General features: G+C 38.7%; 1 protein-coding gene across 4 annotated transcripts in view; it reads left to right on the forward strand.

Moving 5' to 3' along the window:
• NRXN3 (neurexin 3) overlaps nt 1-24028 on the forward strand; it is a 1487454-nt gene that overhangs the window by 671307 nt on the left and 792119 nt on the right. For all 4 annotated transcript variants that reach the window (XM_036314379.1, XM_036314362.1, XM_036314372.1 and 1 more), the window contains one exon: nt 228-347. In XM_036314379.1, the coding sequence (XP_036170272.1) occupies nt 228-347 (120 nt within the window). The remainder of the gene's footprint in view (nt 1-227; nt 348-24028) is intronic.

Below are 24028 nucleotides of genomic sequence, written 5' to 3' on the forward strand. Positions count from 1 at the left end.
GTAACTGTTGGTAGTGTGTGGCTAAGTGTGTATTTCTGTCGTCTTTTGTATATACTAAATTCTTGTTGCATGATACAGAGTTGACATTTTTGGTGGTTGTGTCTTTGAATGTTTTGGGGCATGAGGATATTACATGCAAGTGATTGCTTTGAATTTGATGAATTTTAACATGTTTCTATCTACTTTTTCTTCTCTTCCTCTTTTTTTTTTTTTGTATGCATTACTAGGACCAAGTACAACCTGCCAGGAGGATTCATGTGCCAACCAGGGGGTCTGCATGCAGCAATGGGAAGGCTTCACCTGTGACTGTTCCATGACCTCATATTCTGGAAACCAGTGCAATGATCGTGAGTACAACCTTTTTATTCTTGGACTTTTTTCAAAGAGTTCAGAGGTTTGGAGGGGCATTGTGTAAAAGGGTAGCTCTTCTGAAAGATTCATTAGCAATTTTCTCCTCCAGAGACTGGGAAAATAAAGAACCAACGTTCTTTTGCAGTTTCCTGGAGGTGATACTAGCACTGCTGGTGGACATACTTCAGTGCCATGGGAATCTGTAACCTAGGTCTCCACTTCCTTCTCATGTTATTGACCTAACATGGCCACTGAAAGGTGAACAAATACTTGAAATTTATGACTACTTATTGGAAAGAGATGTGTTAAAAAAGCCCTGACTTTGTATGTCCTGCTGACCTTCTGGTTTTCTAAATACAGCCTAAACTCATGGTAGGAGTTTTTTTATGATCTGAACTCAGTCCGTTGGACCCTTGGTTTCATAAACAAGATGCATGATGCTATCTGAGCAAACAGCAAAGCCATGGTATAGTTTGCCCATATGTGAGTAAGTGTTAATTACAGCATTATCCCTATCATGACTATTTGGTTTTCCTTGATTCCTTATTGCTCAACTTTTTTCCATGTATGTAGTTGTCTCTTGTTCTTTTATTTTTTTCACCTTTTTCATAATTTTTGGTCTTCATATGGTCTGTTAGTCTCTTAAGATACATGAAGGAGAAGCAAGTGAGGATTCTAGCATTGTAGAGAAAAAAATCTCTTGATAGTCATTGATCTAAATGTAAGCCTGTGCCTCTATATCTATAGCACCCTCTCTACATAAGGTTTCAGCATCAAATTGCTCTTTCCAAGTATTTGGTCTTACTGAAAGTCCAGTTTTCATATTTATGATTTGACAGGCAGCTATGGACCCATCAAGAGAACCTTGGAAATTGTGTTATATGCTCTTTCTTTTCCCTTCAATTTGTCTGCATAGAACTCAATAGAAAGCCATTTTCCCCCTAAATGGTGGCCTAATGTTTTTCTATCCTCACAACTTTATCCCATATCACACACACACAACATTCCCAGTGGAAAACAGACTGCACACAGCACAGGCAGAAAGGTAAGTTGCTGTAACTGTGGTGAACACGCAAAATCTTCAGAAGGTATGTACGTATTTTACTCTTATTGATAAGTTACTGTATGTCCCCAAGGTAAGGCATTGTTTTCTGCTAAAACTAAGTGGGAATCTTTCCAGCTTTCTCTGATGTTTCTGATTTTATGTCTCAGTCCAGAATGAGGACTGTCATGTCATCCAACTTGAACAACTTGTCGATATGTAATGAAGTTCTAGGATGAGGATTGGGGAAAGTCAGCTTTCTTTTGTGGAAGTATCTTCTCATCCTTCAAAATATTTCTAAGATATCCAGAGTTAGTATAATATATTTTAGATTTTTATTCTATAATCTACAGGCCCAATGCACGAATTCATGAATCAGTGGGGTTCCCTTGGCCTGGCCTGTGGGATCAGGCTGAAAACAGTTCTCCGACATCCCCTGAGGGATGCCAGATTGAGAGAAGGCACAGGCCAGACCAAGAGACCCTTCTGGTGTAGGATTGGGGCAGGGAGAGACGACACAGGAAGTTGGCCAGCCAGGGAGGGACTATAGGCGGGCCCCAGGGCAGGTCTGGCCCATTTCACTCAGTCCTGATCAGCCGGACACCAGCAGCAAGCTAACCTACTGGTCAGAGCATCTGCCCCCTGGTGGTCAGTGCATGTCATAGTGAGCGGTTGAGTGGCTTTAGTATATCATTAGCATATTATGCTTTGATTGGTTGAACGGCCGACCAGTCAACCAGACACTTAGCATATTAGGCTTTTATTATATAGGATAATGCAATTGAATTTTTTATTGTAGAAAACCTCTGAACTCAAATCTCTGAAAGAATCCTCTTGTCCAGTCCCCTCTTGGAGAGTGGACCAGGGCTTCTGAAATTGGATAATTGTATGGACATGGGAGCAAGTACATCTTAATTGTAGAATGACAGGAATGTATAAAATTCAGATACAGCATTATAGGACCTCAGTATACTAAAGTTTGTATATAAACTTTTTTGTTTGTTTGTTTAAAACAATAAGCATGTTACTCATGAGGCTGTGGGTAAACATTTAATGAAACTCAACTAAATGCATCAAATTGATAGGCTAATTGTTACAGTGGATGTCTCTTTATCTAATGATTGATATTTAAAGTATGTGAAGGGAACTTCTCTTTTGCAACCAGCATCAGAATCAGTTTTTGTGTGTGTGTTTTTTTCCACCTGGGAAATCAGCCTCACTACTTTGCATCATAGATAATTGCTTTCAAGGTCAACCTTGACCCTTAGAGTTGTAATTTGCTGCTTCATCTCACAAACATTTTCAAAATGAAGTTACCTGTTATTCTCTGTGCTTCCCTATGTTAGCAAATTCTTCGTGACTTATCTTGAATCAGGAATCTAGCATGTTAGCAGCACAGTTAAAAAAAAGGCTCATGATCATTGGCAAAAGTAGTGGGGAAAATTTAAGAAAGGAAAAATGATGGAGTGAGTGAATTAAAGAAGAAGCAGGATGAAGGAGTAAGAATATAGAGCAAATCAGGGTTTGAGTCTTAAGCAAAAGAGCAAGGAGGCCATTGCTTTGGTAACATGCAAGCCACAGGTGGCCTGGCTTTGATCTATATAACAGAATCATGGCATGGCATTGGAAGTGGGGTGTCATCAAGGAAATCTGGCTTTCATCTAATTCTTAGGAATAGTATATTTTCTAGAATGTTGTATATATCAAAAATTAATTATATTCCTTAAGATGCTGTCATAAAACCACATGAATTCATTAGAGATTCAATCTAATGGCAAACAGCATTTTCTGGGTGGGATATGGTTTGGAGTTCTCATTTTCTATGAGCTTTTTCTCAGGACATCAGATTGATCCAGTTATTGGAAATGAAGACATCTCAATTTATTATTGCACATCCAAGAATAGAAAATTGTTCAGCGGGGAAATGGCTAGGCTATGATATTTTCCAAAATAAAGTGCTCAGTTCATCATGTGTAAGAAAGCTAATTATATCTGGGGAATAACTTGCAAGTTTCTAAAGAAATGTTTGCATTTTAGAATCTTCTTCCTTTTTCTAGCATTGATTCTATCACTTAGAAACATTTTTTTTCTCTTTTATTTATTTATTTATTTATTTTGCCTGTTTGACAAATTTGGCATTTGCTTGACAATTTTGAATTACAGTTACATAAACCCATGAGTCAAGTTTACACTTAGAACTATATTTCATTTAGTATGAGTAGACCAATCCTCGGTGGTTTTAATTTATTTTCTCATTCTCTGTGAAAGCATGTTGGGTTGATGGAGGCAGTGGGGTGAATTCCAAGTTCATTCTCATGAAGATAGATGCAAAGCTGATATAGTGGATATGAAGGTATGACATGTATTCAGTGGCTGATTACCTTGTATAAGAGTGATTTCCTTGTATTAGATAGAAACAGAAATATTCTCATTGGAAACTAACGTATAACTGATTTCTTAATTGTCTTATATGGTTTTATGACATGACTTTCCACTTCTTGTTATGGTAAAATCATAAGGAGCTTCATTTAGGTTACTTTTATGGCCATTTATAATGGGAAAAACCATCCCAGAAGCAATCTTGAGTTCATGTAGGATCCAATGGGGTCAATCAATAACATTTAGCAAAAGAAAATTTTTATTTCTTCTGAAATATTCAAAACAGAGTGGGCCAACTTCTCAGAGATTGCATACCATCTGAACAACAACACAATATTAGGGTTGTATTTTAAAAACAACATGAGAATGGGACCTTACAAGGATTCTTATAGGGGTATTTTTGTTTTTGGATATTGGGTTCCTATTGGTATTTTAAATCAGGACTGAGATCTGGACAGATTCAGTATATTGTAGTCATTATACATCATGCAAATCCAGACTCCCTTTTCCATATAATGAGGCTATGCCACCTCCATTGGCAGCCTATTGTTGAATCCCCTTCTCTTTCAGAACATAGCAAAATGTTGCACAAAATCCAGCTCACTTGTGCATACCCACACATACACAAAAGAGTTTTAATTTGTGGGGGAGTCTTTGAAAATAGCAATTTGAAACACCTCACATCTATCCTCACCACCATGGTTCTTTTTTTAGCATGTTCATGACAACTGTTTTAAGTTGTATATAATTTTTGGATCTTGTAGTTGCTTCTGTGCCTTGGAGAAGCAAATGTGGGACATGATTTCTTAACACATATCATGTTCCTGGATTTAGAAATGAGCTGTGTTTTTAATGGGTTGGTGGGGGGAAGAGTAGGGGATAAATGTGGGTCCTCAGCCTACCCTCACCAGCCAGTTACCTGTGCTACATTGCTAGTTGTACATTGTGGGCTCCTTGCTGGAGAAATTGCTAGGTTCACACCGGCTTATGATAATAGATGTTCTTTGCTGGCAACAAATCACTAGCAAGCAGCTGTGGATCGTGCAGACAGTGGAGTTTGAAGCGTCTTTTCAGACAGTTCTCTGTTGGAGTGGCTGTTAAGCTGCCCTGTTGGCTATTGATTGGCCTTTTGCTTTTTATCTATTGTGTGGGGTTATATATTTTTTAATGTAGGTTGGCGTATTGATTAAATCTGTTAAAAACACATTTCCCATTCAGGCTTCAGAAAAGATAAACAATATATGCATGACTTCGTGTACAAACAAGGGGACAGACGTGTGCTCATTCTGTCTCTTGGATTCATGTAGGTCCACTGGCATTATGTTATGAGCCCATGTGGTTATTTGTACCGCAATGATTTCCAAGGGTATCAGACTATTATATGTCCATGCTTCTGGTTATGTGTTTATTTCCTACCTCTGTTTTCAAGCTCTGCCTACCCAGTAAATAGGCCATATTTGAGAAGTTTACTATTAAGACAGTTGTTTGCTACTTAGTATACACTTTATCATTTATTTATTCATTCACTCAGCAGACATTTCTTATTTGGAGATATGATCATGAATAAGATAAAGTCTTGTTCTCAAAGTCATTATAATCTAATGGGAGGAGACCCATATGAAAGTGCTTCAGTAGAAATCTGAACAGTATATAGTGAGGCATCATAAAGTAGAATGATGTCAACTGTCTCTGTGGTTGAGTCTCATCAGGAAGAGCTTCTTCTCATAGGAAGTGTACATTGACAAATGAGTCCTGAAAAATTAGTAAGTACTTCCTAAGCAAATATGGTACCAAGGAGAGTTGAGAAGGAAAGACAGAATTTGAGTGAGCAGAGAGAAATGTGCTACAGCCATGCTAATGTTCTGGCTGTTTCCTGCATGTCTTTATTCTAAGCATTTGTATGATTAAGATCACATTTTGTTTAAATGTTGTGCTCTGCTTTATGTTAACATTGTATGATATTCATTTTTCAAAAGGTAAAAAACATGGTCAGATTTCCAGTTCTCCTTTAGTAGAATGTACATTATGATGCTTACTGCTATGGGGAAGAATCTCCCATGTTAAATCTATTACTTGGTTCTGAATGTAGCCTGATAGGGTCCAAATCTTAATTTATTTCATTGAACCACTGATGGACATTTATCTTGGATATTTATTCACATTGAGTCAAATTTTTAAAAGGTTGATTAGTAATGTATATATGTTATCAAATTATAAAAGACTGGAGGCCTGGTGCACAAAAAATTGTGCACTCGGGAGGGGGGGGTCCCTCAGCCGAGCCTGTGCACTCTTGCAGTCTGGGACCCCTCAGGGGATGTCCACCTGCTGGCTTAGGCCTGCTCCCTGGGGGATCGGGCCTAAGCTGACAGTTAGACATCCCTCTGGCAGCCCAGGAGCCCTCAGGAGATGTCCACTTGCTAGCAGAGAGCAGGCCGAAGCTGCACTCAGACATCCTTAGCGCTGCTGAGGAGGAGGGAGAGGCTCCCGCCATCACTGCTGTACTGGCAGCTGGCAGACTGGCTGTGGCTGAGCAGAGCTCCCCCTGTGGGAGTGCACTGACCACCAAGGGGCAGCTCCTGCATTGAGCATCTGCCCCCTGGTGGTCAATGTGTGTCATAGTGACCAGTCATTCCCAGTTGTTCTGCTGTTAGGGTCAATTTGCATATTACCCTTTTATTATATAGGATAGAGGCCTGGTGCATGGGTGGGAGCCGGCTGGTTTGCCCTGAAGCGTGTCCTGAATCAGGGTGGGGGTCCTGCTGGGGTGCCTGGCCAGCCTGGGTGAGGGGCTGAGGGCTGTTTTCAGGCTGGCTACACCCCCTTCAGGGTGGAGGTCCCTGCTGGGGTGCCTGTCCAGCCTGGGTGAGGGGCTGATGGCTGTTTGCAGGCTGGCCATGGCTGCGGGCTGGAAGCAGGTATCTGGGATTTATTTATCTTCTATAATTGAAACTTTGTAGCCTTGGTCCCGCTCAAAGCCTGGGTTGCCCTAGGCAACCCAATGTCCCAGCCCCTCCTTGAGCAGAGGCCATGGTAGCTGGAAGCAGGTATCTGGGATTTATTTATATTCTATAATTGAAACTTTGTAGCCTTGAGTGGAGTTCAGGGCTGGCAGGGCAGGCGGGAAGCTTGGCTTCCTCCATTGCCGGGGGCAACTCCAGCTCCATGGCCACTGCCATCTTAGTTGGGTTAATTTGCATATTCGCTCCTGATTGGTTGGTGGACATGGCTTGTGTGTGTGGCTTGTGTGTGTAGCGGAGGTATAGTTAATTTGAATGTTTCTCTTTTATTAGATTAGATGTCATAGCATAGTCATTATGTTGATTAGCTTTAGAATCAAACTGCTTCCAATGCTAATCCTTACTTTAATGCTGTGGAAATTGAATTAGCTGTTTGTCCTTTTAAAGCTTTGGTATAGCACAGGAGTGTGCTAGGTACTCAATACATTGGAGTAGTGATAGTTTTTATGATAACTAATAATATTAGACACTTGTCAAGTTTTTATTATGTTGCTGACTCTCTACTAGGACCTTTATAAATATGTCATCCCTTTAATCATTCCAAGTATCTAAGAAATGCTACACTATTGTTGTCCTGATTTTAACAATATTTTAACAATGGGGGAAAAACCGAGGTCACAGAGGAAGAAACTGAGGGAGGACTTGAACCAGATATGTTTGATATGAAAGCTCACGTTTTTATTAGATTGGTTACTACTTATATTATTAGAAATAATAAAAGCTTAAAATATACATTAAATAATATACTAGAGTGTACAGGTCCTCACAGATAACCAAATTACAATGGAATATAGGGTTTCTAAGAAAAACTCAGTGTTCTTGGTTGTTAATTTTATCATATTGTGAAATTCTCAACACTTTAGATGTTTCTGTTTTAATATTGAAGGGAAGCCATTTAGAATATCTTTAGATACTCTAGAATTAATAGAAGTAATAACTGCCCATATTCTCAGATAGCCCAAATATTTATATTTTCATTCTCTATTGACCTAGATTTTATGATTTACATTTTTTAACTTTATTGCACTTCTAATATACATTTTAAAGCACAGTGGATGAGACCATTGGTAGGGACTGGATGGCCTGTGTTGAAATATTGACTGTCACTTAATACTTTGGACAAATTAACTAATTTGTCTGTGTCTCTAAAATGTGGATATTTATAGGTCCTATCTAATTCTGAATGTTCTAAATTTAATTTATAATTGTGACATTTAGGACATGGCACATGTTAGCCTCTACTCTTTGATAAAATTTTCAAAAAGTTAAAACCATAACTTGTATAAATATAATTTGCATAAAATAAAAAAGTTCTCATATAAATATAGAATGCATATGTGCCAAATTTATTGAACTCTTTAATGAGGGAAACAGACGGGTGTTAAAAATGTAAGCAGTATATTTATAGACATTAAAAAGAATATTAAAATACAAATATAGCTTAAATATAAAACTTGTGAATATATCACAGGGCAAAAGCCCTTAAGCTTTGGTGTTATCTTCACTACTGAGCATTATAACACTAAAAACTAAATTTAAAAAATCTAAAGGTTCATGGGCCATCTCAAAGACTCTGGGCCCAAATTAATAGTAAATATCGATGTCAAACACAGGGACATATCCCATAGAATTAAGTATTTCTGGGTGCACATGTTAAACCGTGTCCCTATATGACATTAAAAGGACACAGGGCTCTCTCCTAGCTTTTCTTCTAAGTTTTGGATAATTTTTATTAACAGTATTATTATCTATTTAATTTCACATCTATTTTAACCTGAATACCTCTCTCATACACAATTACCTTTAAATATCTATATCTATATCTATATCTATATCTATATCTATATCTATATCTATATCTATATCTATATCATCTATATCTATATCTATATCTATCTATATCTATATATTTAGAGAGGAAGGGAGAGGGAGAGAGAGATAGAAACATCAGTGATGAGAGAATCATTGATCAATTGGCTGCCTCCCACATGCCCCTCATTAGGGATCAAACCCACAATCTGGGCATTTGCCCTGACTGGGAATCCAACTGTGATCTCCTGGTTCATAGGGCAACACTCTGAGCCACACCAGCCAGGCTACACAATTACCTTTTACTTTTTTAACCACTTAACTGCATGCCAATTACTGTGTTGAATTCTTTATATCATTTTATCCTTTAAACAACCGTCGAAAGTAGACGCTATTACGATCCTTGTTTATGAGGGAACTAAGACACAGAGATGGAGAATGATGTGCTGAAGGTCACTAAATGATTAGGTTGGGGGACAAAGATTCAGAGATATGTTTGTCTGACCAACAAGTCTGGGCTCTTGACTGCCAATGTCTTCTGAGTTCCTCAAGGGAACTTCTTAATGAAAACTCACCTGAACACATAGGGATTTCAGTCCACATCAGCCATGGAGCTTTATTAACATTTATTGCATCAATTATACTGTCATTTCTAGTGTCTCCATTGTTATTGGGGAAAAATATAATATTTACTTTTACTTCATTTATTTTAAATAACAGCATCATTTTTTAGGACTGATATGCTCAGGTAAAGAGATCAGAAGTTGCACCCAACAAGTGTATTTTGCAAGTTTGTTAGAGGTCAAGGAAGTAGAGGTCCCCAGGAGTAGCTGGGGCTGGGAAGAGCAGCTGGGTACCACAAAGGCAGGATCCAGAGGCCAAGACAGATACAAAAGGAGCATTCAAGATCAGGCAGTAACAAAGGTAATGCCTGAACTTAGTTCACTGCATCCAGTTTTTATTTCTGGGCCCACAGATATTCAGTGTAGCTGACAGTAGGTAAAGGGATGGTAGCTGAACCCAGAGTCTTCTCAGAACAAGGATAAAGTGCTGATATCTTTGAGAGCAGTTTCATAGAAATGTTTTAGCTATTTGTTCATGGGAGTTACTCTTGTTTATATATGCCTCTGATTGCAAGAAGAATGATTCTGTACCTCAAATCTGCTGTACTACTGACATTAATACACATGCAATATCAAACAGTTTCAGAGAGAGCCTGGACTGCTTAGAGCTTTTATTTTGCACAACTCTCCATAAATATGAGCCAAAACTCACAGGTAAAATGTTAGTTTCTGCAAATCCCAGTGGACACTTGGACCCATGCTTCAAGGAGAAATAGTCTCCACAATTCAGAGTCCTGTAGCTTGTCAAGGATGATGCTGAGTTGTTGGAATCTGTGGCCTCACTAATTTCATTTCAGCCATTTTCAGCGTGTTATATTTGTAGACCATTTTTATTGCTTATATTTAATTATAGCCCATTTATTTCTGGTGTGCTTGGATAGTTGCTTATTGATGGTGGTGGCAGTAATCCACTGAGAGCCTATTGGTTCACAGAAGATAATTTTATATTACCTTGTTAGTCACATACAGGTACAATCTCAATGTATTTTTCAATACAGACTTATAATTTCCTACATTTATTTTCCTCTACATTTATTTGCATTTACATGCAAAGGCAAAGAAAGATGTAAACAACTTTATCTTCTCTTGTAAAATAGGGTAATAAATATAATTTGGTTTCCTGTCCTTATTTTTACCCCTGAACGTTTTTGGAAGAGAGGTGGGGGTAGAGGGTGACATGAACATCCCAGTTAAGATAAAGCACAGTTTCATCTTCCCAGAAGGTCTCTTAGTGTTTTTTCGTTAGCCCTGCTCTCTAAGGTCACTACTGTTTAAATTTGCATCAGCAGGCAAGAGTTTTGTCTGTTTTTATTTTATTTTATTTTATTTTATTTTATTTTATTATTTTATTTTATTTTATTTTATTTTATTTTATTTTATTTTATTTTATTTTATTTTATTTTATTTTATTTTATTTACTTATTTGTTAATCCTCATTAAAGGGATATTTTTTCCATTGCTTTTAAGAAAGAGTGGAAGGGAGGAAGGGGGAGAGGGAGAGAGAGAGAGAGAGAAACATCGATGTGAGAGAGACACATCAACTGGTATGCCTCCCTTATGTGCCTCAACCCACAACTCAAGTATGTGCCCCTGACCGGGGATTAAACCTATAACATCTCGGTGCATGGCAGAACACTCTAACCACTTAGCAGCACTGGCCAGCACTGTTCTTGAATGCACATAAATGGAACCGTATAGTATGTGATCTTTGATTTCTGTTTTTCTAGAATATTTTTCATGGAATATTTTTAAGATTTATCCGTGCTGCTGTGTTTTAGCTGCCTTACTTTCCTGGGCCTCACTCAGCTTCATCTACTCATCTGCAGGAGTTAGCCTGAAATTTCTCTCCCTGCTCCATGGGCAAATATTTCTTCCAAGGCAGCACACTCGGGCCAGGTAAGGACTCATCTTAGTTGTCTTCATCCTCTAGAAATTGCTGTCCTCCTTTGCCTGATGTCCAGTGTCTTGCAACCTATTGTTTCGCATTTCTGGTTCTTTTCCTGATGGGCCAAGGTCAATTATAGATCTGATCTCTCTCACTCTATGTAGGTTGGAAATGGACATCATCCCATTTCTTTTGACCTGTCTTTGCCTTTACACTTTGAGATTGGGGGAGAGATGACTACATAACCCACAGTGTTCTGTGTTTTAAGCCATTATCTCCTAGGGATGATTTTAAGCTTTGCATCAGTCCCAGAACAGCCTTGCCAGTATAGAATATTCTGGAACCTGTCTTCTTGAAAAAAATATTATTATTTTTTAATCAGAGAGGAAGGGAGAGGGAGAAAGAGATAGAAACATCAATGGTGAGCGAATCATTGATCAGCTGCCTCCTGCACACCCCCACTGGGGTTCGAGCCCCCAACCTGGGCATAGTGTCCTTGACCAGAATCAAACCTGGGATCTTTCATTCCACAGGTCAATGCTCTATACACTGAACCAAATCCGCTAGGGTTGGAACCTGTCCTTTTGGAATCAGGGAGGTGGTGGAGGGAGATCTTTCAACTCCAGTTATGGGCCTTATATAATCAAAGAGCCTTGTACAGCCACAGAGGCTGCACACAGCTAGTTAAATTCCTGCAACTGTCTCCCCATCAAGTGTTTCTTTATCTGAGTTTCTTGTATGAGGTCCTCATTGCTTTTTCCCTCTGGTCCTTCTGATAACACTTGATTAAGCTCAGTGGGTGCAGGGATTGATTTGGCTATTGCAGCTCGCTGTTCTTATTTTCTTTACCTAGAATGATTGTTTCTTTTCTCACTTACCTTTATTCTGTGGATCTTTGCTACCCGATCCATGTCTCTTTGCCAAATCAAATTAAGAAGTATTTTCAAACAAAACATTTGGAGACTTCAGGAAAGTGGAAGTCTTTTTATGCCAGGGAGTGTTTTGGTCCTTGTCCATTCTCATCTTGATCGTTAGACTCTTGTGGGGCTTATCGTTTTGATTCATGTCTACAAAACATGTGAGGGGACCTTACATAGTTAATGCTTTTAATTTTAACTCACGTTTAAAAATATTTAACATTACGCATGCTCACTGTTGAAAGTCTGGAAACTGCATAAAAGCACAAAGCAGTAGAAAAAAAAAATGCGTGATTTTACCAAGTATTTATATAACCTTGTTTCGGAATATGCATGATGTCAAGCATATAATAGATGTTTAAAATATATTTGCGGGGTGAATGACTGAGCCTTGCGTATTTTCCAAGTCTTAGTTGTACAAAAGCCCCAGTGTTCTCTTCATGAAATAAATAGCTTTTCTACCAGGGCTAGGTGTTTTCTTGCCAGAAAGAATGCTTTTAGGCATGCAGGAGTTATAATGAGCATCCCAATATACAATTTTCTTCTTCAGATGAAAATGAAAATGTCAAGATGTTTTTGTTTCTTTTCTCTCTTGCCCTTGTTCCTTCTCACAGAAAGCCTTGCAGCTTCTGAGCAGTTACAAGTACATTGGTTTTGGAGTGGATTGTAGTTGAAGGGGAAAGGCCCTCATACTGTATATGTGGAAGGAGTCACTTGGGCCTTAGTTTTTGTTGTTGTTGTTGTTTTGTTTTTTTGTTTTTTTTCCTGTGGTATCCACTTCCAAAGCGACATTGTGATTTATTTCACATGGAAAGATTTATTTTAACTCTCTAGTACCTTGAAGATCTAGTGAGATGGTACTCATCTACTTTAACATAATTCATCAATTTCTGCTGAGTTTAATGTTAATCAAAACTGCTACCAGCTGATTGAAGAACAACAATGAACTGTAACTATAAAAATATAAAACACAAAGGTTTCTTGATTTTTATACATCCTGGGTTGCAAAAGTTTTATATATCTTCAGGAGAATTTTGCCAAAGGTGGTAAAATCTTTGCAACCACTCTCAGGAGTCTTGATAGGAAATAATAGCATGCCAGTCTGGGCATTATTTCCTAATAAATTCACTGGGTGCTTTTTTTGTAATCAGCCCTCAACTAAATCTAAAGTTGCAATTTTACCTGCATATCCTTCCATAAATAAAACCAAATAAATGTTTATATAAATAAAAATAAGCACATGTGCATATATACACTATAAATAAATATTTCCTTTCAGATTTTCCCCCAGTTATTCTGAAATAAATTTTCTATCAAAATACCTTTGTTTCTATGTCTTACAGGGTCATATGTGAACTTTTGGTTGCGTCTCAATCAAATGGCAAGTTGTGTATTTCTGTAATTGTAAGGGTGGTATGTCGGCCTGGGCCCCAGATCAGGTATTTGGCAGAAAGTCCCTTTATCCCACCTGAATACCCAGTAGTTGGAGTATAATTTTTTCTCTGAAAAAGGATTTAGAAAGGAGGATGTCATCTGGTATTTATTTATCCTTAAGAATAATCTTCCTGTTGCCTCTCCCTGCCTAAAGTCCCCAAATGGTTCCCACATGCTGGCACTCAAGTATGTCATCTAGTTAAAGCCACATTAGTGCCCTAGCACCAGGGGGGCCATTGGAGAAGGGCCTGCAGCTCAAACACTTAACATCACACGTGTCTGTTGTCCCTGACTCATAAAAATCTTGAGAACAGAGCCAATGGAAAAGGAAGTATTAAAACAAATGAGTTTAGCCAAACAAACTCTTGGTATTGGTAGAGGCTTTATTCCAATCGCCACAACACACCACAGGTATTTCCAACCTCAAACATATTTAATTTGCATTTGGATTAATTTAGCATATTTTCCTTCCATTTAAAGGTTAATGAATAATAAACACAGCTCTAACCAAATCTCAGTTATTTCCCAGTGTGGGGTAACATTTCGCATTTAGTTATATTTGGTTTCCTAGGTAATATTTAATTGTGGCTGTATTTCCTAAAGCTTCATCTCTTGTCACAGGGAATGTTTTGGTGGCAGATTTTTCTGACACAGAGCAAGGCAGGGAAGAGTGTTGCATGGAAACCCTCTTGAAGCCACGCTAGTGAGAATCAGCTGGGCAACATAGAGTGTGTTACAAAACGATTCTCCTACTGCTTCCCTTGGCAGGCTTTGAGTTCCCCGCTGTTGGCCTCCCTGCTGTCATTTATGAAATCTGTCCTGTGTACTGGTTCCAGATTAATCTTCCTGAAACACTTTTTTTTTTTTTTTGTCTTCTGACCCCTCTGTTCATGAACCTCCCATGGATCCTTCTTATTGCAGTGCCAGCCCTACTCTTGGTTTTAAAGACCACCGATAATATGCTCTTGTGGACCCCATTTCCTTTCATATTCATGGGGTCCTCTGTCTGCTGTCCGTACTGTCACTAGCATATTCTGTCACGATGCCTCTGTGCCCTTGCTGCTCTGGTTTCTCCCCTGGAATGTCTTTCCTCCTCTTGACCTGGCTATTCAAATTCTATATAGTCTCTAGGGTCCAGCCCAAGTCTCCCCTACTCCCTTGAGTTTTCTCTGCCCACTTTAGTCCATATTTATCTCTCTCCAAAATCCCATTGCATTTAGATTCAGAACTAAAAGAATGCATGCCTCGGCCTCTAAAGGGTTTTTTATGAACGTGAGAGTAAAAGGTGGGCTCAGGTCCTGGTCATTTTCTTCCTAGCTAGGAGGCCTTGAGCGATTAATGCAACAAAATCTTACAAAATTTACCTTACAAAAGTCCTGGTTTTGTTAATGTAATTAGAACTAATAGATGTAAACTGTAGTGTTGGACTTAGGAAAGAGTATTTTTTAAGGTTCCAAGTAGCAGCTTAAGTTCAAAATTTAAAAATTCTGTTAAATAAAAATGTCACTGATAAATAAAAAAGTAGAATTTTCAGTAGATTCAGTCCCACTGTGTGTATAAACTCTATTTCCTAGAGAACCAGTGGGCCTACAGTGGTGACTATACTTTCCTCTAGAGTAGATGTTAACTGTGTGTTGGGTGGATGTGGATGGTGGGGTTACTGGGATTAGATTATTCAATTAGCACTGATGTTCTGTATGTTCTAATTTTAAATCTAAACATATTCTTGATTATGGGCCTATACAAATCAACAAAAACCCAAGTAAGAAAACCTACCTTTCCTGACAATATCCTGATTTTTAAAGACAGTACTTCCACAGGGTCCCAGAGCACACTGAGAGATTCTGGTGCCCTCAGAATCTTGTGTCCTATTTTATATTCTTTCTTGGAATAGAGAAAAATCACTGGCCAGTGAATCTTTGGTTCTTGTCACTTATGAGACTGAGGGAACCAAACCATAATCTTTGCAGCCTCCATTATTACCAGACATCTCAATACATAATCTTAACTTTGTACATAGTAACTCCAACCTAATTTAGCTTTCACAATGAATTATTTACAACAGATGATTTTCCTGGCACCTCTCCTCAGTCAACACTTCAAAACTTTATGAGCCTGAGGGTCTGAGGCCAGACCAACTTTGAACATGAGGCCAAGTGGTGGAAATCCATGGCCAACCTCTTGTTCCCTGCTCAGAGGACTATGGAGTTGCTGGTTTATTATATGAGCAGCCTCATGTGCAAATTATTGCCTGCCATGGGTAGATGGCTGCATGTTGGTCTCCAATGGAGTTCAGCTGAACAAGAAGCCATGTCTCAGTAACATTATTACAGACCCATTACCAGGAATCCTGCATAATGGCTCAGCCGAGGACCACTGGGGGATTAGACCAAGTCTTAATCATGGTGATTTTGATCATCAGCTCCAATGAACAGAATGCTATTAGCTCTTTGAAACCTATGAAGCTGATAGTATTTGAGGAAATAGGATAAGTGTGACTGCTGAATATGGGGGGGTGGAGGGAATTTCTGGAGAGAGAATCTGAAAGAAAAATTTCAGCCATCTTAAGAACTGGTGCTTCTAAGAATAATGGTATAGGAATTTGAACTTCCAGACTCTGTTTTTTTTTTTTTTTTTTTTTTTTTTTTTTTTTTTTTTTTTTTTCTGATAAGTGTTTTAAGAATTTGGTTAGAATATTTTGATGATGGAAATTTAAATTCACCTTAAAGTATACTCACCGGGGAATGGTTTTTCTCTTTATATTCAATTTGTTAATTAGAGGGAGTATAATTTATTTACTTCTGGGCCTTTGTATCATAGAAATGTGTTTGTATAAATAGTATTTATTTCTTATGACAAATGTTGGATGCCAATTAAGTAGACCACAGATGATTAAGTAATTGCCTTCCCATGGGCATATTGTGGTTTCATATGTATTTTTCTAATGTGAACAAATTCCCTTATAGTTTCAACATCTGTGCCCAAAACCTGTACACTGTGTTGATCTAACATCCTGGAAGTCTCCTTCAGTGAAGGATCATTTATTTCTAATTATTTTATTTCTGGAATCAGAGCACACTTCACAATCATTGTTCTCTGATGTCTCTTCTCTTAAGGTCCATGTGTCTTTTGTGCTGTTTCCCCACAAACTCATCATCAGCATCTACTGACCTTCGGGATGTGAAGAATGTTCTAAACTGAGTTCCTTACTCATAGTCGTTGCTTCACTCCATCCTCTGCATTATCCATGGTGGCTTTAGTATTTATGCTATGGTTTTTCCCAATAACCTAACTTTCTCAAAAGCCTGGCCATCCAGCAAAGTATATTTTCTTTGCTGTTGTTTCCTAAGATTTCGCCTCTCTCCTACCTTCTACCTCCTTTGGGTCGCACAGTCAGAGCTCCCCTGTGGCCTTGAGTCAGGCCTGCACTGGGTTGCTCTGGGGCACCCCTCCAAGACTGGGGTGAAGTGGACATGGGTTGCTCTGGATCACTGCAGCAGGGCTGTCCAGGGGGCCAGGGTGGAGTGGGTGTTGGGTGGCTCTGGGTCAGGCTAACAGCAAGGTTCTGGGGTCCGGGGCGAGGGTTGGGCACAGGGTTCCCCCTGGCTTGCACTCACTGTGGGGTCTTGGAGCCAGATCCTAGGATGCTGGGCCCCGCAGGCTGGTGAGGAGGCCTGGTGTGGGAGCTCACTCTGGCAGTGCAAGCTCCCTGCAGATGTCTGGAAGCCTGCAGGGTGGTACTGCACCACTCACTGCCGGGGCATGGTGGTGGTTCCAGGTGGTTTATGGCTGGCAATCAGCATTCTCTAGGCATCCTCTGCCCTTCCTTACTGAAAGTTGTCTCCTCAGCTATGTCTAATGTGTTAACTCAGGGTGGATGTTCTCTGATTTAGTTGCTTTTCTGATCTGGCCCTAGGAGGTGCATGACACTGCTGCCTATTCAGCCACCATTTTCTCTCCCACATACAGGCCCTACCTCCTACCTCCTGACTCCACTTTCTACTCTCCATGGTCTCAAAGGTCTCATTTGCCTCCATACATCACCTGGCATTTCTAGTCAGTAATCTGAATGATATTCTCATCAATGTCATTCCCACAAATACCTCATGATCTGGCCGCCCACCACCTGCATCCTAAGCAAATCCCTCTGCCTAGTTGCTCAGCTGCTGACTTGTGGCTGGAGAACGTCACATTTGGCAGTTGGTCCCACTGCAGATCCAGATCCACTTACCTTAGCAGTGCCCTCAATGCATGCCTTTCTGTGGCCAACAGTCTTTGGCTCTGAATTCTAACCATTCCCTCTTGTATTCAATGATATCCTGTTCTTTACTATGCCAGTTAAATTCACCCACTTGGAGCTAGCTGATGTAAGCCTTTCCTCATAAATTTTGTGTTTATGTTTAAACACCTCAAATCTCTATAGCATGGCAATTAAGACTTTCCAGGAATTTTCTCCAAGCGTAATTTTCCATTTCAAGTCCTGTAGGACTCACTTAAACCTCAGCACCAGTGAGAAAACTGTCTTCCTCAAAGGTGCCCTAAACTTTTCTCTATTTTGGCCAGCCTTCTTACCTTTTTCATCTCTATATGTGCAGTGGGGCCTTGTACTGAGTAAATATTTTTCTAAATTTTACATGGTTTACACAGCATGCTTACCTATGTATGATTTTTAGGAAATTTGAATAAGAACTATGTGATTATTTCTTCCTTGCACATTGCTTAGCATAGTGTGAGTCATTGGAAAATAGTGATTTCCTCAGTCTTTTTCCTTTCAGTGAATATTTCTCCATTAGAGTGCCTATCACAGCAGTTATTTGTTCATTATTCTGCCTCACTATTTCTGTGAATTTTGTAGAATGGGTACAGTGCCTTATTTCTCTTTATAGTCCCAGTATATTTTGTAGAACCTGACAGATTATAGATGTTCAATAAACTTTTGATAAACTTAGAAAACATTAGGCACCACTTAAAGGTAATGATGATAACTGAAAGCTTTGGAATAGTGTGGATTTACTATTGTAATGGTCTCTGCAAGACACAAAACCATTACTTTATAAAGCGTATTCATTATTATTAATCAATAATTTATTATTTTTTGCATTTATAAATAAATACCTCAGTTATCTCTCATTTTACAATAGAATATAAGGCTCAAAAGGAAGTATTGACTTTTCCAAGGTCACAGAGCTAATGAGCAGCAAAATGCATGAGTCAGGAGTCCCAACTATTGGTTCTCTAGCCAATGATCCTAAGTCAATATTTCTAAATAGTAGTTTGTGTAATATCATGTTCACTCATTCTGATTCTCCTTTACATATATTGACCAGGTACTAGAGGGCAGAGGTAGTAGCTTTTTAATATTGTAAAGGGGGTATGTTAGAGGGAAGTATGTGTACGTGGAAAAGTCAACACACAGTCCTCCTGTGACATGGATGTGCTGTATCCTGAAGGGTGAAAACAACTTCGTGTGTGGGCTGAGTTCCTCCCTGATTCCAAGGAAATAATTTTATTTATATGCATGACTTCATACTTAAGTATTTCTTTTATTTTTTATTAACTTCACTAGAACTAAACCCATTTAAGTAGTCTGCATAACCAGAATATCTACATGAACCTTTTTTTTTTTTTACAGGTTCAATGTATTCATTTCTCTTTCATCAGAATAGGCCTACACCTGAAACCTATATGTTCATGTTGACCAATGCCATCCCAATCAATTTAGTAAATACACACTTTTTAAAAAATCTAGGCCTGGTTCTGCTCAGGCACAATGTTACATAGAAAGAACAAGAACAAGGGTTGGGTGGTAGAAAAGTCACGGATTGTTTGGGGAATAGAAAGTTCAGTGGAGGTGTGTGGTGAAGGGTGATATGAGGTGACTTAGATGAGGACTGGAGGTGGGAGATTTTGGAGGGATATGGAAACTTTTGAGCAAGTGTGTCTTAGGGTAAAGCTATGTCTTAGAAGAGCCCCGTGGCAGAGTGTGAGGGATGAATTGAAAGAAAATAGCCCCTTGAAGGCAGACAAACATCCATTTTTTTGGCACTAAGTAACCAGACCCTTACGCAGTGTCTAATACACTGTGGGGATTTGATGAATATTTTTAGAAAAATGAATGAACGCAAAAATGTCATTAGGAGGCTTATGTAATAGCCAGGGCTAATGGCCAAAAGGGCACGGACTAGTGTTGGCAGTGAGAATTTTAGGGTTAGCCTCGACATGACTATACACTACATGGAGGAAGGTAAAACCAATTCTAAAATGCAAATAATCGGTGAAGTGGCAAATACTTAAGATATCTATTCCATTTGTAATTGTATACGCTTTGATTATAATCTCTTTTAGCCTTAACTTTGTCTTTAGTTTTTACAATTAAAGATTTTTTAAATCCCCTTCTCCTATTAAAACCTTTTTCTCTATTACTCAAACAGTACGTGGTATTTCAGACATACAGTGGTTTTAAAAAAATGTTCACTGCATGATTTCCACTGGAATGAACTATTACTACCCTCTCATTAAATTATAATGTTAATATTCTTGGTTGTGTATGGCTAGGAACAAGTTCATTTCAAGTTCATCGTTTTCCCTGATGCAGGAGAAAGTGCTGTCAGCTGAGCTCTGCTGTTGTGCTCAGGTTCTGGGCATCTGGCTGGGAGAACTACCAGAGGGCTCCACCTCTTCCTCCCTCCAAATCTTCCCCAAGCTCCCTGCTGCTGAGCTGAAATGATTGAAACCCTCAAACTGTGATTTCCTGCCTAGGTTTGAAATGTGTGCAATTTTTCCTTTAAAAAAAGGCATTCTGAATATTTTGAGTATGTCAATAACCTCCCCTGCTACAGAAGAATCTTTTGATATACTTTTAAAAAGTCTTGCAGAATTCTAGTAAAAAAAAAAAAAAGGTTATGTAGCAAATACTTTAGGGTTTTTTGCACAGGTTTGTGTGAGAATTACCCAGGCATCTGTAATGCATACAGATGTACTGTGTGTTCCCACAGTTTTTTTCAGGTCGTGCATATTGAAACACAGATCTCCATTTCTTCACTACATAATTGCTTCATTTATTGCTTCTAGTTGAGTGTCTTTTCTGTCAGTTGTTAGTATTGAAGAGAATCCTTAAAGTGTGATGCTGGGTAAAATTCAACCATGTGACATGCGTAGGATTGTTTCTCAAAAAGAAGCCTTGGAATTTTTAAAGGACGACAACAACAAAATAAAACAAATGTATTGATGGTAGGATTCAATGGGAGAAAATGATAAATTGTGGACCTACACCACCCCTGAGAAGATGGGTGCACAGTCATCTATAATTTGCCTCTTTCTTAATCCTATGATTTTCTGCTTCCTTGGCTTAGAAAGTTCAGTCTCTGTCAAGTTGCTAAAACAGGACAACCCAAGGTTACTCAGATTCTCTCTGATTTTATTTTACCATTTGGGAAATAAACCTTACCACTGTTCTGTAATTGCTTAGATATCCACGGAATAAAGGGTTATTCAGTATTTGGGAAGCTCAAGATAGAAACTGTCTCCCTTTGAGAAATTAGAAAATTATATCTAAGAATCAACACTGTTAAAGCTTGTCTAAAACCAATTTTGAATAAAAAACAGCAAAATTTATATATATAATTTTTTTTTAAAGCCCAACTTAAGCCCGGCCTCAGTGGCTTTAGTGATTGAGCATTGACCTATGAACCAGGAGGTCACGGTTCAATTCCCAGGTCAGGGCACATGCCAGGGGAGGGTGTGCAGGAGGCAGCCCCATCACTGAAGTTTCTATCTCTCTCCCTTCCTCTCTGAAATTAATAAAAATACATATTTTAAAAATCCCAACTTAGTTTTAAAATAATGAAAAATTTTAAACATAGAGAAAATACAGGAAGTACTCAACACCCTGTACCCACCATCTTTATTAATTGCTGAAGACTGTAATTTACTTTAGTCATTTTTAAAAAAGACTTTTCATGTTTTAATTAACTATTGAACACATGCAAATAATATTTATGATATGGTAATGTGGGTAAAGTATAAAAATAATCAAACAAACACTCATGCACCTACCATCCAACTTAAGAACTATAGGTTCCTTTAAAAAAAAAATTAGAATTGCTGTGAGTTTGCCAGTTCAAACCTCCCTGCTTCCCCCAAAACCTAATGTACAAAAGGAGACTCCTGAGGTTTACATTCTTATGACTGCATTGGAATTTTTCCTATTGCTCTTCAACTTTGTGGTATGAGTAATGATATTTGCTGGAAAGAGATCTGAGGCCCTAACCATCACTGTCCTGTGCTGTTCAGGTTTTCTGTGTTCCTTCCTTTGCCCTTCCAGCTCATTCCTAGGAAAGCACGGTTTAAATCCATGTTAAGCATGAATGCTTTAAGTACTTATCAAGTATTAGCATGTAATCTTCATGAAACACAGGGAAAATCATCAATATCTGGGGAGGCACCACTGTTAGTGGTACTGTGCTTTTGTGTGTGTGTGTGTGTGTGTGTGTGTTAATATATTTTTATTGATTTTTGAGAGGAAGGGAGAGGAAGAGAGAGATAGAAACATCAATGATGAGAGGAAATCATTAATTGTCTCCCTCCTGCAAATTGGACCTAGGCTGAAACCCAGGCACGTTCCCTTGACTAGAATCGAACTCATCATACTTCGGTCCACAAGCCGACGCTCTACCCACTGAGACAAACTGGCTAGGACAGTGATACTGGTTTTGAGAGCAACCTGGACAGAGAAATAGGTTCCAGGAATAAACAAACAAACATATTTGCATATGTAGTTCTGGATCAAAAATATAGGCACAGGATATTAAAAAGCAAGAGATTCTCCTTCTTGGTTGTCTTTACTGACGGTTCAGGGACCAAGCTAATCATTGAACATGGGGTTTGTGGTTCAGAGCCAAAGTGACTCTAAGCCTCAGGGACTCCTTGCTCCAGGCACAATTACGATTACATCCATTGTCAGATTTGGACATCACAGAGCCATCTTTTTCTTCAAGAAGCCTGTAGGGAGGTGCTTTGTGGGGGAGGTTACTTATTTTTCCAGAACACAGAACAAGTATCATCCATCAAGATCAAATGAGAGTATTTCATATCATCCATCTCTAGTTAGGATAGTCGTAAATATTCTGTTTTTTTCTTCCTTTCTTTTCTTTTAATGCTGTGATTTCTATTCATCTTATAAATAGAAAAGAAAGAGTAGTTTGAGCTTATTAGAAAAATACACACATAGATTTTTTGGTCTCTGTTTCCTTTTTCCCCCTCCTTAAATAATTTCTGCAGGCAGGTGACCAGTTCAATCACCTGTCTCTTTGTTATAAATGTCTGTGATAAGTCCACTCCCTTCTGCCTGGAATTAAAGGAAGGCTTCTTTTGCAAGAGAATGATGTAATCCAGCAAATGAGATGAGACTATACGATTTTCTTCTTTACATTTTCATGTCATGTGTTGTCACCTCCTTTTTTTGCAGATAATGGAGAATGACTCTTCCTCCAACTCAACTTAATGTCACTGATGCATACTTGTCATTGAAAAAAAAACACCTATTCTCAGTACTGGGCAATTTGGAAAACACAAAATAGGCCTTCAGAATTTATAATATCTGTTTCTTCATTTAGCTAGACCCATTGAGATGTTTCACTTTTATCCTGTGTTGTAGCAGATTGCTTGATTTGTTCCAGGTAGTCCCTAAATGCAATCAGGGAAAATGAAATTTAGGAGGCGCATTGGCTGTGGATTTGGGCATGGTGACTTGGCAATACTGTTGTTCTCTCTTTTCATCTCAGTTCAGAGATGGGTTTTGTGCCATAAAACCAATTGACTACCCTACCACTTCCCCCAACCACCCAACCATGCCATCAGCCACTGTTTGGGTCACATCTCCACATCACACATGTCCTTGTAGGAGTTTATCAACTACCGTTGGAGTATAATACATCCCCAGATAACAAAATTCTAAAGGGGGTTGGTTTTAATATATTAGGTGATTACTTTAAAGAATTACATAGTCTGAAAAGGGATAAAGTATCCACCTTAGTGAAATTTCATTCCATGTATTATGTTTGCATTATTGAAACAAGAAGGTAGAAATTAGAATAAGTTAATAACTAGAATAATAAAACTTGTAAGAAATGTTTGTGTATATTCCATTGTAAATATACCACAGACTACTCAGTTGTAAAACTGAGAAGGAAGTCTTACCCTAAGCGACAGCAAAGATGGACCTGAAGAGTATTATGCTAAGTGAAATAAGCCAGTCAGAGAAAGACAAGACAAGCACCATTTGTTTGTTAATTTATATTGTTCATTAGATGTGGAATCTAATGAACAATATAAATTAACAAACAAATTAGAGACAGACTCACGGATACAGAAAACAACTGACAGTTGTCAGCGGGTAGAGGGTTAGAGTGTGGGTGAGAAGGGTGAAGGGATTAAGCAAAGTAAAAGAAAGACTCATGGACATAGACAACAGCATGGTGATTGCCAGAGGGAAGGAGGTGAAGGGTATGCAGAAGAGGGTAAAGAGGGGATAAATGGTGATGAAAGGAGACTTGACTTGGCATGGTAAACAC

This window comes from Myotis myotis, unplaced genomic scaffold (genome assembly GCF_014108235.1).
Source record: "Myotis myotis isolate mMyoMyo1 unplaced genomic scaffold, mMyoMyo1.p scaffold_m19_p_1, whole genome shotgun sequence".
In the NCBI taxonomy this organism is placed as follows: Eukaryota; Metazoa; Chordata; class Mammalia; order Chiroptera; family Vespertilionidae; genus Myotis; species Myotis myotis.